The 18,750-nt window shown below is 41.7% G+C and overlaps 1 protein-coding gene and 1 long non-coding RNA gene across 2 annotated transcripts; one reads left to right on the top strand and one right to left on the bottom strand.

The window, feature by feature from the left end:
- Positions 1 to 1,260: 1,260 nt before the first annotated feature.
- On the top strand, positions 1,261 to 2,056 carry FGFBP3 (fibroblast growth factor binding protein 3). Its single transcript, XM_060126135.1, has one exon. The coding sequence runs from the start codon at positions 1,286 to 1,288 to the stop codon at positions 2,054 to 2,056; it is 771 nt and encodes a 256-aa protein (XP_059982118.1). The 5' UTR covers positions 1,261 to 1,285.
- A 10,076-nt stretch (positions 2,057 to 12,132) lies between these two features.
- Positions 12,133 to 17,945, bottom strand: LOC132506742 (uncharacterized). Its single transcript, XR_009535948.1, has 3 exons — positions 15,921 to 17,945; positions 14,842 to 14,970; positions 12,133 to 13,126 (listed from the first exon to the last, which is right to left on the bottom strand). It is a non-coding gene; the product is annotated as an uncharacterized LOC132506742 (long non-coding RNA).
- Positions 17,946 to 18,750: the final 805 nt, after the last annotated feature.

The following is an 18,750-nucleotide window of genomic DNA, read 5'->3' as shown; positions in this document are numbered from 1 at the left end:
AACTGTGGTGATAGTTGCGCGTATGTGTGAATATATTAAAAACCATTGAATTTTACACTTTAAATGGGTGAATTGTATGGTATGTGAACTATATCTCAATAAAAAGTAGGTGAAGGAAGCACTATTCAAGCTTTTTTTCTAATACTGCAAATATAGTTATGAATGCCTATTTTTAAAAGAGCATTGAAAACAAGTGGTTTGGGGGGGAGGGATAAATTAGGAGTATGGGATTAACAGATGCACACTACCATACATAAAATAGATACACAAAGATTTACTGTGGAGCACAGGGAACTATATTTAGTATCTTGTAATAAACTATAATGGAAAAGAATTTTTAAAAAAGGAATATAGATATATCATATATATGTATAACTGAGTTACTTTGCTGTATATCTGAAACTAACACAATACTGTAAATCAACTATAATTCAATTAAAATAAATAAATAAAATTCAAGTAAAATATGTAAAAGGAAAGAAAAGAATGATTTGTTAAAATTCGCGTGATTATTTTAAACCCTGGAAGCAAAAAAGATTTATATTTCATGTTACATTGCCACTTCTATCATACATCTGTGTGTGTGTGTGTCCGTGTGTGTGTCCGTGTGTGTGTGTGTGTGTGTGTGTGTGTGGCACGGTGGTGGGAAGTCTCCCAGGGAGAGAGAGAGAGAAGTCTGGGAGGGGCATAGTCGGGGAGGCCTGTTCCGTTCCATCGATAACACGTTCATTCACTGGAAGCCGGCTAAAACAGACTAATCCTTCTTGCAGTCATTCCCTCTATCTTAACAAGGCTCCGCCACCTCGCCCAGAACTCGGTAAGTTCAAAGTGCAGTAAAAGTGCGTTTTTCCAAAGAATAATCTGAAATGACACTGTAGATAATTTACTGGAGGGTGGAGAAGGGAGGGGGTGGAGGAAGGGGTGGAGGAAGGGGTGGAGGTGGTAATTATCAGGCATCGCTTTGCTATCATATTTGCAATGGGGAGAAAAACCTCAATGCGCAAATAGTTTCAAAAAGATTAGACAGTAATTGGCTTTTTCCCAGGAAACCTCTTCAGAGGGGCCACTCGCAAACTGCTGCTGCCCACTGAAAACCGAGGCCCAGAAAGTCTGGGGAGGAAGATTGGCAGGTGCCTGTGCTTGGGCCAAGGGCTGCGCCCGACTCTGTCAGTAGCCGTCTCTGCCTCTGTCCCCAGGTCTAAGGGATGCTGCTATCCTGGCCCTGCTACCACTGAAGCGCTCAGGGGTACCTGGAAAGCCGACCTGAGTGCAGACACCACGAGCCATGAGTCCTCTGAGGCTGCGAGCGTCTCTCTCGTTGCTGCTGCTGCTGGGTGGCTACCTCCTCGAGGGCGCCGGGAGAAACCAGCAGGCGATCGGCAGTGCGGTCGAGTCAGCCCCGGGCCCCGCGGGCGGCTCCTCCGGTCGCTTCGTCAGCCCCGAGCGGCATGCGTGCAGCTGGCAGCTCCTGCCGCCCGCCCCAGGGCCCGCGGCGGGCAGCGAGCTGGCGCTGCGCTGCCAGGGCCCGGACGGGGCGCGCCACCAGTGTGCCTACCGCGGGGAGCCGGGGCGCTGCCCGGTCTATGCCGCCAGCCCCTCGCACTACTGGAAGCAGGTGCTGGGTGGGCTGCGCAGGAAGCGGCGGCCCTGCCACGACCCCGCGCCGCTCAAGGCCCGCCTGTGCGCGGGCAAGAAGGGCCAGGGCGCGGAGCTGCGCCTGGTGCCCCATGCATCCCCGTTCGTCAGCCCTACTGGGGCAGGCTTTCCCCGGGATCCCAAGCTCCGGGCCAGGAGCCGGGGGCAGCCCCGAGAGACCGCGCGCAGCCCCACCGTAGGGGCCCCGCCTCCCTCGAACGCGCCGCCCAAAGGGAAGCCCTCTGAGAAGAAGACCAAAGGAGGCAAGAGAAAGGCTGCATGGAACCCAGACGAGGAGCGATCTCTGGGGACCCGGCCCGATCCCGACGAGCTGGACGAGAACACGAAGCTCACGGAGACCTACTGTGCTGAGAAGTGGCATTCCCTCTGCAACTTCTTTGTCAATTTCTGGAATGGCTGAGGGTGCGGGCCTGGGGAGGGAAGGGGAGAGGGAGGGAGGGGATCTGTGCGCAGCCCGGGAGGGGAAGCTAAGGGCATCCTAGGCCACAAGATACTGGATAGAGAGTGGGGAAGAGTCCAGGTTCTAGAATGGGTCTGGGGGGGTGGAGGTGGGGCTTGGGATGAGAGTATAAAGGCTATGGAGAGTCTCTGAGACAGCAGGGAAGTTAAAAATTATAAAGAGTCGACCCTGTTTAAGAGCAGAAGAACTAATAGAAACAGAAGTAGGCATACCCTAAATGTGTAAAAACTGTAGACTGGGGAGAGACACGGATACAGAGAGAGGCTGAAAAAATGAGTGGGAAAAATTGACTAAAATGATGTGACTCTCGTGTGGGAAGCAGGATACAATGTACACTGTTTAACGCATTTCTATTAAAATATACTCATGAGCAGCTGATAACCTGACCCAGGTTGAATTTTCAGTGCCATCTCACCTACTCAGCTGACAAGATTACCAACTTTTTTTCTCTTTAGGAATTAGTATGAACTTGGGTGCTCTCTCCTGTCATAGATGATCCCTATAGGGGATCAATGGATCTGAAGCCATTCAGAGCTCAAAACTGACTCCAGTGAAAAGGTTTTCAGCATGATTGCCTTTGAATTCTTTTAGAAGTGCTGCTTTTAAACAGAGTGATGCCTAGTGTTCTGAAACTGTCCTATTAACCTTCCAAATTCAGAAGTGAATTATAAGAGTTGAGTGCTCCAGTAGGTTTTAAAAAACAATTCTCTTTGTATTTGATCGTATTTTTTAAAAAAGCTAAAATGTAAGTACATATCTCAGAGTCATTTGGACCATTATGGAAGTCATCTCTCTGTCTCATGTAATTAATTGTTAACATATTTCATTTTAAATAAGATGAAATGATAGACTTTGCATGTGTTAGGTGCTCAATAAAAACTGTACGGCTAGATTTAAAGAACTGGCAGGACAATGGAAATTTTGACTGCATTTGATCTAGTTCTGAGTATACCTTGAAGTTAGTTCCTAAAAACATCTTGAATTGTTGGGGAAAGACAAGAACAAGTCTGCATAAGGGAAAAATCACAAACTGACAAACCCTGGGTCCTATCATTGCTCTGTTTGGCCTGCGTGCAGTTCTCTCATTTTTCCACTCTTCCTCCCTCCCTCCCAATTGGGATTTGTTGCTAGCATTTAAAAATTACATAATTTCATATAAAAAGCCAGATTTCTGAATTCTCTTGTAAAATTAGATCTAATGACATTGGACACATCTTTCCACATTGCAACAACTGGATGATGCTGAATATTGGCTGACCTCTTTAGAGTAGATATATTTTCTTGGGTTTTCCCACTGCTGCTGCACGTCTTATAAATTGACTTTATTCATTTATATTACAGGGCTGAACCCATGAGACATTTAAGCCACCACCAGATATAAGTGTTTTTGGCTGACCTTCTGTTTTTCTCACCTCCTCTCCTTTAAAATAATGGTAAATGCAACAATCTTACAGATACTGAAGATCTCCTGAACTTTTTCCTCCTTGACCAGCCCCTAGAAAATGTAAACTATCTTTTACCTATTCTGTACATTCTTCACACAATTGGCAAAACATTCAGATTGACCATAGTTTCATGCCACGTTTATGAATCACATTCTGAGTAACATTGACCATTAGATAAAATTCATCTTGGCCAAGGAAAGGAAGCTCAGAGTAGCTTGAGACCACCCCCTAAAGATAGGATTGCAAGGTTTGAGGGATCTTAATTCCCCGACCAGGGAACGAACTTGGCCCCCCTGCAGTAGACTGCCAGGGAATTATCCAAAGGGATTCAGTCTTACAGGGCACTTACACAAAATGGTGATCAGAAACTCTCCATCTCAGCTGGGAGCCACATAAAAAGAAATAAGCAAGAAATGTGTAGTTGTAGAAGGGAGAATTATCTGATGAGGAGAACAAAATACAGTGCTCGTATCCCTGACGCGTAAGCAAGAGGGTATGTGTGATGTCCTTCGATGACAGCGACTTGAAAGGAGATGAGAATGTTTCTGGTCTTGGAGGCTTGGGGACCACAGCTGCCCTCCCAGCTCCATGGTTTTCTTACAACTTCAAAGAGCATCTCTCCTTACTTCCTGCCCGATGCTTACAGCTGCAGAGCTTTGATGAACTTACCCCAAGTTTGTCCCTCCTGTGACCTCTGGCTCACCACATTCAAACTCTTCCCCATTTCAATTTTTAAAAGCAGGCATAAAAGCAGACCAAAGCCTTCCTTTCCCTTTTGTAAAGCAAGACAGCTGCTTCAGCCATATTAAAATTATTAGGTGGTCATTATATACAGACAACAGCAGTTAGAAAAAGATAATGTAAGGTGCCATTAATAATAGCAATCCAATTCAATAAACTCAATAAAAATATACAAGAGCTATGTGAAGAACACAGAAATACTTCTGAGGGCAGAACAGAAAGACTTGAGTAAATAAAAACATGTGTGGATTATGATTATGATTATGATTAAAGAAGCCTTAACATTTAAAAATGTCAATCTGTAAATAATCTATACATTTAAACATGATAACAACAGACTACCAAAAGGATTTTTTGGTGCGAGAATTGGGCAAACTGATTCTAAAATTCCAAAGGAAAACCAAAACGAATTTGGGGACTGGAGGGGTGCAGGGTTGTATGTTTCAGAGAGAGAGAAAAAAAGGATGCTTTCATTGAGGTTAAGGGTACAATTTGAAATGGTTAAATACAGAATCTCCCCAAGGACTGCTGGCAGCACAGTGCAAAACAATGTAAATGATGTGAGTGGACTGTTTCTAGGTAACCACAGGGACTCTCCATAGAAGGCCAGAAGCTTCCAACCAGCGCTTCGGTTGACTGTTGCCGCCTCTGAGCTGGGTGGTCATGTGATCGTGGCGGGGCTGAGGACCCTAAACCTTTGATCCATATGTTCTTTTGTTCCCAGGCATAACGATCACAATGAGAACGATTCTTCTCCAAATCGAGACAGGGAGAGGGCCCTTATGCATTGATTTTAAGATGTGGGGAGAGAGGTGAAGGGAAGATGGCCAGTGTGGGATCCCCAGGAGGGTGAGATGTCACAGTTTATATTTAATCATGTGTTAGTATTCCTTGGGAGTGCCACAGGATGAAATGTTTGCCAGCATTTAGAGGTAGCTCTTTACCTTCTCTCTTTTCTCCCTTCCTATTATTACTTAAGGCTTGGGAGGGCTCTCGATTAAATTTTAAAAAAGCAAAGCAAAAGAACACACTACACAACAGAACACACACACACACCATACACACACACACACACACACACACACACACACACACACACAGAGGATTGGAGTATTTTGAAAACTTACTGCCTGCAGTATGCCCAGAGGAAAGAAGTTGATTAGGACAGTCACGTCTTTCATTCCTTAGCTCACACCAGCAGTCTCCACCATGTGGGTATGCAACCAGCTTCTCAGATGGGTTTGGATGTTCCTGCAAAACCCTGTTAAAATCCACAACATAAACCCTCAGGAAAATCTGGAGGGTGAAATCACTTTGAGTAACTGTGAATGGCTGGCACCTACACTGTTACAAAAACTTTGAGTCACCGAGAATGAAGGACCTCAGTGTAAGAGGACAGCACGTATGCCTAGAAGCAGGTGGGCTGCCTTAGGAAGGCTGGGGGCAGATTGAAGGCTGGAGAGCTCAAGTTATTTGCAGGAGGGATAATTAGCCTCATGAGACCAGCTGGTAGGATGTAAGAGGGGATGGGCCAGAAGGGGCCTCGACTGAGCCCCTTTGACTGCAGCCTCGAAATTTGGCTACTGTTTAATGGTAAATTTGTTCAAAATAGTAGAGGAGGCCTTCTCTTTTAACAGTCATGAAGTTTCATTTGCCGTTAAAAAATAATAATAACTATTGTTTAATGTCAATGATCTTCTTGAATTTTGAAAATAACTTAGAAAACCATTTAGACATGACTGGTGTGTTATTTTGGTAACGAATGCAGTTTCACAAAATTCTATATCAATAACATAAAAGTCCCTTTGTTTACGATTCTGTTGTTTATCTCAAAGTTTGCCATTAGATCCTAATTGAAATTCATAGACTTCCTGGTCCTTGTTAAATATTGAAAGTGAGAGCTCAGATCTAAGAGTGAGAAGGGTTAATGAGCTTGTGAACTTGTGTTGGTGGCCTGTTCCCAAGTCTGAACTCCGCATGTGTTGGGGAATAATGGCTGCTTATTAACCTCCCAGGCAGAACAGCTGGTGGGGATCAAAGGCACACTGCACTACATGGTGTTGCTCAAACTGACTTCCCACCTAACCCCCAGGAAAGCGTGCCAGGTCCCCAGGGAGGGGTGGGTTGCACTAAACCCAGGAGCACATTGAAAGAAGGTCTGTCCCACTAGAGTCTCTCTGGAAATGTACCAGGGGACCCCTTGGGAGTAAGGGATTGATTCTCAGAGCTATAGAAATAGGGGTGGGAATACTACGATTATTTAGGCAGAGACATCACTCCAAGTCGCATTTCCCTCTTTAGGTCCTCCTCCAATATTTGCAGGGCCTGTGGCAAGAGTTCCAGTGGAGGGAAGTCCACATACGGTATGTCTAAATATTAAATAATAGTAACGCAAGCTAATGAATATAGTCTATCCTCCTATCTTGGCTATACCTTTGAACAACAGAATTTTAAATATATACATATGAAAACTATAATTTTTATACGATTGAAAGTGGTAAAATGTCAAAGACAATGAAATTTAATGATCATCGTGCGTGTTTGGGATCCTCTTGATGGGCTGGTGAACGATGGATGAATAATAGTGACCTATATAATTCACAAGTTATTACATTGTAATTTTTTGTCTTCATTTCAGCAAAATTGCTAATTATGCTGTCTGGATTATAACGGCAAGATTTGTGCCAGAAATGCCCAATTACATAATAATTTTTGAGTCATCTTAGTTGTTAGGTGGCTTTTTATTCATTTCGATTTTGAGAAACTTCATTCTGCTGAGGCAGTAGCAACTGAATTTGTCAATGAATTTCTTAGATTCAGAAATGAACCCGAAATTTTATAAATCACATTCAAGCACTGGTGTTGGACTTGCAAATGATAATTAACATTATTACAGAAAGTAGCATAAAATATTTAATGTATTTGTAAAACATTTTAATTTAATCCTATAAATTGCTATCACTTATACTTCAGTGTTTCATCTCTTAAAGCAATATCTAGAACCATTCAATATTAAATTCAAAGTTTCCAATTTGTTCAAATCTCTCTTCAGTTGACAGGATACCTTGCTCTACAAAGGCCAGAAAATAGGCTCTATTGAAATTAGTTTAGAATCAATTATGAATAAATCTTTTCCTTCAAAGTCATGCAAACATTCTTTTCCATTTTGATTTCCTTATGTTTTATTAGAATGTCACTTTTGTTCATATGTCACATGCGGTTTCATTCAATTTAAATAACCACTTTTCACTAAAATTAAAAAAGTATTTTTAATTTTTTTAAAAGTGAAATAGGCAATCTTGAATCTATATGTTGTTCTTATAAGCTTTTGATAACCTTATTAATAGCAAGTGATATACCAAAAATAAGTACGGAGAGAGCACATTTTAAATTAATTTCATTTTCTATCACCAACTACAATTTGTTCTTCATTTGAAGATCTGTTTCACTTAACTCATCTCACACATGTTCTGTCTTATCTAGCTTAAGTCCCATTGCTTTAGCACCATTTCATAGGCTCTCACATTGTGTGTCAGAAAGGTCAATTTTAATGTGTACTTCATCAAGAAGTGACATCTCTGGGCAGATCCAGAAAATAGAGCATATAATCTTTGAATTGTTCCAAAGAATGCCATTGCTACTAGCACAGTTGAGACCCTGTCTCCTGAAATAAAGTCAAACTATGCACTGCACTGCCCAATATAGCAGCTATTAGACACATGAGGTTCTGAGCATTTGAAATGTGGCTAGTCTGAATTGAGATGGGCTGAGAGTATAAAATACATACTGGGTCTCAAAAGCTTGGTACCCCTCCCCCTACAACACAAAAATGTAAGATGTTACATGAAAAAATTTTATAATATTGCTTGCATGTGGAAGTGATATTTTAGAGATATTAGGTAGGTTGAAGAAAGTAAATTATTAAAATTACTTTTACCTGTTTCTTTTTATGTTTTTTCATATAACTACTTGAAAATTTAAAATCACATATATGTGGGACTTCCCTGGCGGTCCAGTAGTTAAGACTCCATGCTTCCACTGCAGGGGGCACGGGTTCGATCCCAGTTGGGGAACTGAGATCCTGCATGCCACATGGTGAGGCAAAAAAAACCCTTAAATTAAAAAATAAATCACGTATGTGACTGGCATTATATTTCTATTGGACAGTGCTGGTGTAGAACACCAAGAATGCTTCTGGATTTTTGTCCAAAATTCTGGTTTGCACATCTTTCCCTTAACCAAGATGGTATAGGCCTATTTTATTTATTTATTTAGTCCTCTTGGAGCGGCATGCGGTGGGAGAGGTGGGGGGGGTGGATTTTAGTTCCCTGACCTGGGATTGAACCCACATCCCCTGCAGTGGAAGCATGGAGTCTTAACCATTGGACCGCCAGGGAAGTCCCCAACAACCTTTTAAATCAATACCTACAGTTGACATTTTATTTTCGTTTCTTCAATTCTTGAGTGAAAACCTGTGCTTTTTACAACAGGTGTGAAACTAATGAAACATTAGTTTGGACTGTTCTGGCTATAACTTTTGAAATCATTTTAATCAAATCCAGAAATCTGCTGTTATTTTCTGTAAATGTGCTGTTAGTGCCATGAAAAATATCATGTCTAGCTGAATACTGGATATGTATTATTATTTTATGACTATTATGTGGATGTTTTATATTGGTGTTTAGTTGTCCTTGTGAAATAATATTTTTTTAACATCTTTATTGGAGTATAATTGCTTTACAATGTTGTGTTAGTTTCTGCTGTATAACAAAGTGAATCAGCTATTGAAATACTATTAATTGTTTATTCAGCTTTTTTTTTTTTCAGTTCTAGGGTTTGCATGTCTGTGTGTGTCTGTTTTTTTAATGCACAAGTGACAGTCATGTTCTTCTAATAGAGCATCTAAATGTGTCCTTTCACAAGTCCCTCCATTGGTCAAAGCTAATTATGACATGATTGTGAAACATGTAAGAGGAGCTACAGAATACTTTGCATTTGTGCTTAGAATTTAAAAGTCAGTTTCTCCATCTGAAGAAATTTTTATGTACAATGAAATATTAAACTTGGATAATCATTTACTTGAACTTAACCTGTTTTGGGGGGTAGCGCTAGGAACATCCTCATGCTGGAAGGATGTGAGGGCCATTTTCCAGGATCCTAACCCCCCAAAATCGTTCCAGAGGTCTCCTCTTTTTCATCTAGCTTGCCGATTTCATGGCCTATATTTTAAATGTAATTTTCTTTATCAGCTAATAGTCCAGAGTAGCATTTGAAGTTTTTGATTTGTGATTTAAAAGGAATAATTCTTTTAAATTTTTCATTGCTTTGATTAGTCATTACTTCTCCACTTAGTAAAGACTTTGGAGGCGCAGAGACCTTCATCTACTTATTCGAGCTGTAGATTTGATGAGAGTAATTTTCTAGCCGGATTTCATTGTTTTGAAAAGTAGTTAAATATTCATTAAAGAATTTCTAATGTCATATTTGCACATTTTATATGGTCATGTCCTACAGTTTAGGGTTTAAAAAATAAACAGATCACTCTGAAAATGTTCTGTTTCCTTTTTCCCTTCAGCTTTTTTTCTGCTATGAGTTCCATTTGGATATTTTCTATTACAATCTTGACTAGTACTCATTCTCAGTGATCTAAGGGATTAAAAAATAAAGTGTAATATGGATAAACAACAAGGTCCTACTGTATAGCACAGGGAACTATATTCAAGATCCATATTGCACTGTAGGTCACAGTGCACAAATTTAAACTCCAGAAATATGCCAGGGAGGCTGAAAATAATAAAAACAATAATAATATATAACAAAATTACTATAAAAAGAAAAAACATAACTAGATGCAATGCATGAAACTTTATTGGATTCTGGATTTTTAAAAAAAAATCTAGTTAGGGCTTCCCTGGTGGCGCAGTGGTTGAGAGTCCGCCTGCTGAAGCAGGGGACACGGGTTCGTGCCCCGGTCCGGGAAGATCCCACATGCCGCGGAGCGGCTGGGCCCGTGAGCCATGGCCGTTGAGCCTGCGCGTCCGGAGCCTGTGCTCCGCAACGGGAGAGGCCACAACAGTGAGAGGCCCACATACCGGAAAAAAAAAAAAAAAATCTAGTTAAAAGGCATTTTGGGAAAAACTGAGAACATTTAAATATGGTCTATATTTTAAATGATATTTAAGCAGAGTTAATTATCCGAGGTGTGATAACAGTATTGTGTTTATGAAGAAAAACGTCCTTATGCCTAGTTCCTGCATGTGAATTATTTCAGGGCAAACTGTTATGAGATGCGCAGTTTTCTTGTAATTCAGGAGAAAGAAATCTCTCTATGCAGATATATGATAAAGCTAAATTGCAAAATGCTAACAAGTGGTGGACGTAGATGAAGGGTAGAGGAATATTCATCTGTCTTATTGTATTACATTTTCAACTTTTCTGTAGATTTGAATATTTCCTAAATAGGAAGTCTGAAGAAAAACTAACTGGAAACTGATCACGCCTCTACTTAGGAATATAATAAAGTTACAGAGAGAGTAAGAGAGACAGAGCCATTGCCTTGCTGGCTTCTCTCCTGTGGGCTCTGTGCAATGGAAGCTTCCCAGGCCCCACGATTACCTTAAAATGTTTTCTACATTATTTGAATTGTAGTGAGAAAATGTGGTCCTGAGGAATGTAACCGTGGTGATTAAATGTAAGATTGAAAAAAAAAAAAAAAGACAACACTAAAAGAGCCACGGGGCTTTCCTGGTGGCGCAGTGGTTGAGAGTCCGCCTGCCGATGCAGGGGGCACGGCTTCGTGCCCCGGTCCGGGAAGATCCCACATGCCACGGAGCGGCTGGGCCCGTGAGCCATGGCCGCTGAGTCTGCGCGTCCGGAGCCTGTGCTCCGCAACGGGAGAGGCCACAACAGTGAGAGGCCCGCGTACCGCAAAAAAAAAAAAAAGAGCCACGAACACAAGTATATTTTAGAGGAAAATGAATTTGGCAAGCCAAAGCACTGCGCGCGGTGCTCGGGAGCGGGAGGTGCTCCGCGACCCGGGTGATGTTTTGTGCGTCCGGTGGTGCTCCGCACGCCGGGTGATGCTCCACCGCGGGCGCACACAGGGTTAACTGCAGGCCGAGGGGCCCGCGCATCCTCTGCCCGCCCACATTCCGCCGCTGAATGGAGGCGATGGCCTGATGCCGGTGGGGTGATGTCGCGGCTCCGCATCCAACCTTCCCACTGGCCAAGCTCGCGCCCCTCCGGGGCCGACCCTGCGCTCTGCAGTCACGTTACCTTCCCCACCATTCACGCGGCCCGACGGGGGTTACAAAGCGGGACATTAAGAAGTCTATGGACGTCGTCGCAGAATCTAGAAATGATGGGCTAGGAACGTGGAGACAATTACCGTGATTCTTAAGGCCCCCGTCGTCGACTAGCCTAGTAATCTGACCCCTTTCGTGATGTGACAGGGGGCCTGTGTTTGCAGATCTGTTCCTTTGTCTGAATTTTGGAAATAAAGCGTGGTACAACTTGAGAAATGTGTGTGTGCGTGTGCGCACGCCCTTTCATTAAATCCCTATGAATCAAACAAAAAAGAGACACTTTTCCTGATTTGCCCTTGTCTAATCTTATAAAGCACCTCTCATAAAATATAAACTTTTTTTTAAATAATAGAAGAACTGGGTTTTAAGTTTATAGAAACCTAAATGAAAAGAATATATTATTTTCATAAATAATGCTCCACCAAATCTAATAATTTATTCTTCTTTCTGTAAAAACCATATTTTAAAAATAGCTTCAGCTGGCAATATTTCCTAAACTATTTTATAAAATATATAAAACATAAAATAATGTAAATCCTTTATTTTTATCACCTATCCAATTACCATGAAAATTAGAGAAAGTGTGATTAAGTGGGCAATACAAAATGACATTATCACCAGAAAAAGTAAATTGGCATGTACAGAATGAGTAAAAGGAAATGTCCAATAGAAAATTAAATCACTCCTTTAACTAGTACTTAGTGAACCCACAATGCCCCAGGCCCCAGGGATTCAAGAGTGTGTGGAACACCGGTCTTGCCCTCCAGAATCTGCCAGTATTCCTGAGGAAGAGCGTTGATTGAGGTGGCCAGTATTATGAAACAGTGAGTACCAGGTGCTGCAGGAGCCCAGGGTGCTGCAGGGACACCCGACTGGGTCAGGGTCATGGGTGTGTGTGGAGGTGTCAGAGAGGGGGAATCAGGAAGCCTTCCTGAAGGAAGAAATACTGAGCTGAAACCTGAGAAAAGTAGTTAGGCCAGGGGTTCCCTAACTTCGTGGACATTGGAATCACCTGGGGAGCTTTTTAAAATCCCTGTGGCCCAGGTCACACTCCCGTACATCAGAATGTCTGGGGGTGAGAGCCTGGCAACAGCGTTTTTAAAAATTATTTTAAGGGACTTCCCTGGTGGTCCAGTGGGTATGACTCCGTGCTCCCAATGCAGGGAGCCCGCGTTTGTTCCCTGGTAGGGGAACCAGATCCTGCATGCATGCCACAACTAAGAAGTCCTCATGCTGCAACTAAAAATCCCACATGCCTCCAGGAAGATCCCGCGTGCCGCAACTAAGACCGGGCGCAGCCAAATAAATAAATGTTAAAAAAAAAATTATTTTAAAACCCAGGTAATCCCAATGTATAGCAAAGTTGGGGGAATTACTAAAGCAAAGGGAGGGAAGCTGATGTTTTTTAGTTTTCTGAAGGAAAACATTTGCTCAGCAGGCATGTAGTAGTTGCTAGTCATTGTTCTTGTTTCCATCTTCTCCTCTGCGCTGCCTGCCTCTAGGACACATTCAGGAAATGTCTATTGAAGTTGGAGAAAAAGCGAATCAAAATCCGGATGTATAAGAAAACCAGGCCCTCCTAAGGAATGCCGGTAGACTAACTGGGGTCTGAAACTTACAATGGCAGGTCCTTCCTTAAAGAGAAGGTAAAATGCAACATTTTGAAATTGGGGAAAAAATGCTGTAATTGTCGCTTCATAGGCAACAGCTAAAGGACTATCGTTTCTATCTTGAAAATGGCTCCCCCCTCTTTATTAAAAAAAGCACAACGTCTGCCAAAATTATTAATAATCACATTAAGTACATTAATCATGAACAGCCTAAGGAGGAGGCCACTCGAAAGAATATTCCTGTAAGTAAGTGTAGGCAAGCTGTGCCTACACTTAAACCACTTAAACCACCCACAGAGCTCATGAAAAATACAGATTTCTGGACCACACTTGGATCTTCCGAAAGTGACCATCTGGGGCAGCACCGGGGAGACTATTTTTAACCTGCAGACTGCCCAAGTGATTCTGGTAAGAATCACTTTTGGTAACTTGTTACCCAGACAAGACCCAGGAGTGTTTCACTTTGATTCGTGGTTCCTATGAGCTCTTGGGTCTAGTGTTTCCTTGGCCTTGCACCAACTAGCCCTGTGTGCTGCTGGACAGGTCAGATGTCTACCTACTGCCTCCTTCCCCCGAAGTCCTCCCAGTGGTTCTTCTGGAATGCCTAGCGTGTCCACTCTTTAGGAAGTTCTTCAGGTTTGGGTGGTGTAGTGATAACATGCACAGGTGTTATCTGGAGGAGCTGGTTAAACACTCTGCTGTCAACTTAGGGCACTAGCTGTCCTGAGAAGGTGGATGAGGGTCCCGGCATGAGGAGAGAAGGATGTGGACCTTGCTTGGGAGACCCTCGTTCTGTTCCTGCACCTACCAGTTGGGTGGACTTAAATAAGTTGTTCAAACTTTCTTGGCCTCACTACTCTCTTCTGAAATCCAAGAAGGTATATCAGATCCAAATCCTTATTTCTAACAATATGTTATGCTGAAGACCAATGTGTAGAACAGGGGAAGTCTGATATGACAGGTGTCCACCAGGACTTAGAAAGTCAGAGAGTGCAGAGCACACGTGAGGCTTCATTTAAAGTTTTACCTCCTTGAATCACCCTTCTTCCCTGATACCATGGCTCACAGAGATGGAGATGCAAATAAAACCAACTCCCAAATCACACACGTCTTAAAAACAGATGTAACCTCTAAGAGTTTTTTCAACGGTGTGAGAATCTCAGACTTGAGCTAAACTGCCTTCTAGCTGGATGAGAAAAGAAATTAAAAAAAAGAATGATTACAACTGCAGCACACTGGAGTAGGATTAGAAAATTCTAAATTCCTCAATTTGGATTGAGGGAACACGATACTGACTTAGAAGTATCTTGGAGAAATGCTGTAGAGAGAAAAGCAAGCAAGGTGTCTTGTGTACTACTATTTGTGTTAAAAAAGAAAAGAGAAACAAGGAACCCATATACATATATGGAAAAGTGATAATGCTGGTTACTTCAATGAAGGGAACTGGCTGGCAGGGAGTGGTTTGGGAGAGAGGCTTGCTCTTCATGCTATACCTTTTCTTACCTTTTGATTTTCACTATGTGCATTTTACTTTTTTAAACTACCCTTGGACATCCCCCATCACTCCCTTTGACCCTTTGACCAGCAATTCCACTTCTGGGAATTGATCAAACAGGTATACTCACATTCAAAACATGACATGACCATATAGTTGTTCACTGAAGCTTTTTTTTTTTTTTTTTTGGTAATGGCAAATGTTTGAAACGTTGTCAATATCCACCAGTAGGAGACTGGTAAAACAGATTGTGGCACACCTACAAAATGAAAAGCCATGCATTGTGCATATTAGTACACCGAGGATGCTCTCAATGTACTAACATGCAGAGATGCACAAGATACATTGTTGAGTGAAAATAGGAAGACGCACAACAGTGTGTATAATATGAATTTTAAAAGGGGGTTAAAATGTATACATACATATATACATTCATATTTGCTTGTGTATGTATTAAAATCTCTGGTAGGGTACACTAGAGACAAATAATAGCATTTATCTAACGTGGGAGAATTGGGTGACGGGAATGGGGATAAAAGAGAGATTTTATTGAATATCTTTTTATACTTTAATATTTTTGAACCATGTAAATATAATACCTACTCAAATTAAATAAATAATGTTTTAAAACAAACATATAAAAATTACACTTTGGCTTCACCCTCCTTTATACCAGCATGGCCATTATGGCTTTGCTTCAGGGCCAGAACAACACACTCTTTTAAAGAAGCCAGTCCTCGGGCCTCCCTTCATCCTTTCAAATAGCGACTTGCAGAAAATCCAAAGCAGCATCTCTTCCCTCTAGCTTCCTAGTCTTCAGAACTGTTCCATGCTAGCATTAATCCCCCCTTTTTCTTGTCTGTCCCCCTTACTCGTCTCATCAATCTTCCCTGGGCCTGTAGCCACCAGAGCTCTGATTTACAGCACAACTTCATGCTTGGAATTAAAGGAAAGCAGAAGCACAGCTCTGAACACGGGGGTGTCCCAACAGCTCCCTAGGGTTGGCCAACTCCTGTCTCTGTTGCAAGCTCGTAACTGGCACCACATCTCAATGTCCTCACACAGCTGACGTCCCCAGGTCCTTCAAGGGATAAATAATTGCCTTTCACACTAAATCAGTCATTTCAAACTCAAGGCTAGCTGAGCCTGCCCCCAACCCTTGGTAAACCCCCCACATACCCTGGTCACCCATCATGTGCTTATCTTTACCTGCTTCCTCCAGTTACCTCCAAGCTTGGCAAAAACTGGTTCTCAGAGCCTCCAGCATCCTCCCAAAAGCCACTCAGGCCTTGAATCAATGAACTCCCAAGGATATCACTGCATTCATTTCAAACATGTGTCCACGGCACTGGGCAGGATGCTGGAAGACAGTCACGAACAAGACTGACATGGTCCCTGTCTACGTGGAGCCAGTAGCCCAGTTGGAAAGGCAACTGAACAAGGGATCAAATAGTGCAGCTCTCAACTCCGGCTGCACATTAGAATTTCTTGGGATCTTTTTAAAAAATGCCAATATTCTTGTATTGTCCCCTCTTGGCAAACTGAATCAGAATCTGGAAGCGAGGACCGTGCAGCATTTTTTAAACTTCCCAGGTGATTCTAATGGCAACCAGGACTGAGAACCCCTAACACAAGAGTTACACAACTTCCTACTTGATAATACAATCTAAATGACTCCTAGATGACAGTCCTTAATTGAATCATAAAAATGGAATGTATTTTCTATAGATACAAGGCTAGGAACTAGGGCACTGTTCTGAAACCCCATTTCATACCACAAACAACACTTTAATCCTGAAATAAATGACAAGAAGCCTGAATACATGCTTTAAAAAATATCCAGTGGCAGGCATACAATATCAAAACATGCCATAGAGTGATCAGGGCTTATCCACGAGACAGGATGGAATACCTTGGTGGTAAGAGTCCTGGGGAATCAAGAAGTATTTTCCAAACTTCTTAAATCACAGGGTTTTCTCATAGCCTCCATCCATTCCTTAGAGGGTTCCAGTGGAATTTCAACTACACAGATAACCGTCTAGTCATTTCTTGTCTCTATGACTGGGGGCCCAAGTGTGTGCTGCTATGATGATGATGATTCTTCAGTCAGTGGGCCTCACAGTGCAGAGTTATCACTCCTCCCACACCCTCTCTAGTGGGCAGCTCTGAAGATTTCAGAAGGCAGGTGAAGGACTATGCATAAGGATTTTCCTTTAAACTTTATTTGGGGGTGTGGGGAATAATGCTTTTATTATCTCTACTGGGGTCTAATCAGACCAAAAGAAAAAATAACAACACATGGGAATTAGCGTCAGAACAATGAAATACATACAGCTGACAAATATATATATATATATTTTAAATTAATTAATTAATTATATTTTGGCTGTATTGGGTCTTCATTGCTGCGCGCAGGCTTTCTCTAGTTGCGGCGAGTGGGGGCTACTCTTCGTTGCGGTGAGCGGGCTTCTCATTGCGGTGGCTTCTCTTGTTGTGGAGCACGGGCTCTAGGCGCGTGGGCTTCAGTAGTTGTGGCACGAGGGCTCAGTACTTGTGGCTCACGGGCTCCAGAGTGCAGGCTCAGTAGCTGTGGCGCACAGGCTTAGCTGCTCTGCATCATGTGGGATCTACCCAGACCAGGGCTCGAACCCGTGTCCCCTGCACTGGCAGGCAGATTCTCAACCACTGCGCGACCAGGGAAGTCCCCAGCTGACAAATATTTAACCCCCATTTTTCTCATCTATAAAATGGGCATCATTATAGATAAAACCTCATAGGTCTGCTACGAAAATTAATGGTTATCATTTAGGTAAGGAGTCGGATATGTAACACTACACGGTAGGTGGTATTTATTTCTTTTAATGTCTGAAAAGGAAGGCTGGAAAATGCTGTTTTATGATTTACAGATTTACAAATGAATCTACAAAGGGGTTACACCAATACACATTCCCACCAGCAGTTTAAAAAAATACTCATTTTTAGCACCTCCACCACGGAGTATCATTCTTAAAAAAAAAAAGTTGCCAATTTGATAGATAAAGTTGGTATAAGTTATTTTAACTTTCATTCATCTTATTAGTTCTAGTGTTGAACTTTTTTCCCGTCCTATTTCTGATCTATTTTGTATTTCTTTTTTGGTATCTATGTATTTTTTACATTTTAAATTTAAAAATGTAATCACATCTCAATCTTTTGATTTACAACTTTTGCTTTTATGCTTCTTCATCTTGAGATTATATAAATATTCACCTTTATCATCTTTTAGTTCTATTTAAAAAAATATTTGACTTTTAGATCCACATGGAATTTATTTTAGACTATGATGTAAAGATTTAACTTTAATTTTTCCTAAACAATTAATTACTTCTATTAGGAACACTTACATAATTCATTCTTTCCCTATTGATTGGAAATACCATTTTTATTCTCTTTCAATAACTTTCACTGTCCCTTCTTATAATAATAGCACATATTTTAATTATTATAGCCTTGTAGTATGTTTTAGAATCAGGTAGTGCAAATTCGGGGGGAGAGTCTTGATACTGCATCTTGCTTGTGTGTCACACACTTGTTCATGCACATTGTCCCCTGAATTAAAACATACTACTTTGGGTAATGCAACCTAAGTTGAGATACTTTATATGGTAGAACAGGATGCAGTGATTAAAAAGAAGCTTTTCCAAAAGGAGATATTTAGCAACATGGGAAAATGCTCTGCATATAATATTAAAAGATTCAGGTTAAACAATATGATCTGGCTTTGTTACAACCAACAAATTTCCTGTCTATATGCATAGAAAACAGATTGTAAATAAATACACAAAATTGTTAATGGTAAGCTGTTTCTAAGTAATGGGATGATGGGTGATTTTTACTTAGCTGTATCTTTCAGCCTTTCCCAGATTTTCTGCAGTGAATGTTCTTTACTGTTATAAGCACAACAATCAGTAATTAATATTACTGAAATGGATGTTTTAAGGCCCACCCCCAGTACTTGTCAGGACGGTTGGAGGAGTCAATCCCACCCCAGAGAAGAGAC

This window comes from Lagenorhynchus albirostris, chromosome 16, assembly GCF_949774975.1.
Source record: "Lagenorhynchus albirostris chromosome 16, mLagAlb1.1, whole genome shotgun sequence".
In the NCBI taxonomy this organism is placed as follows: Eukaryota; Metazoa; Chordata; class Mammalia; order Artiodactyla; family Delphinidae; genus Lagenorhynchus; species Lagenorhynchus albirostris.
The sequence above is the reverse complement of the archived record's forward strand: the minus strand, read 5'-3'. Positions and strand labels throughout refer to the sequence as shown.

Excerpts from the sequence above, each read along its gene's own strand:
- FGFBP3 (XM_060126135.1), top strand. The coding sequence starts at position 1,286 with ATGAGTCCTCTGAGGCTGCGAGCGTCTCTCTCGTTGCTGCTGCTGCTG.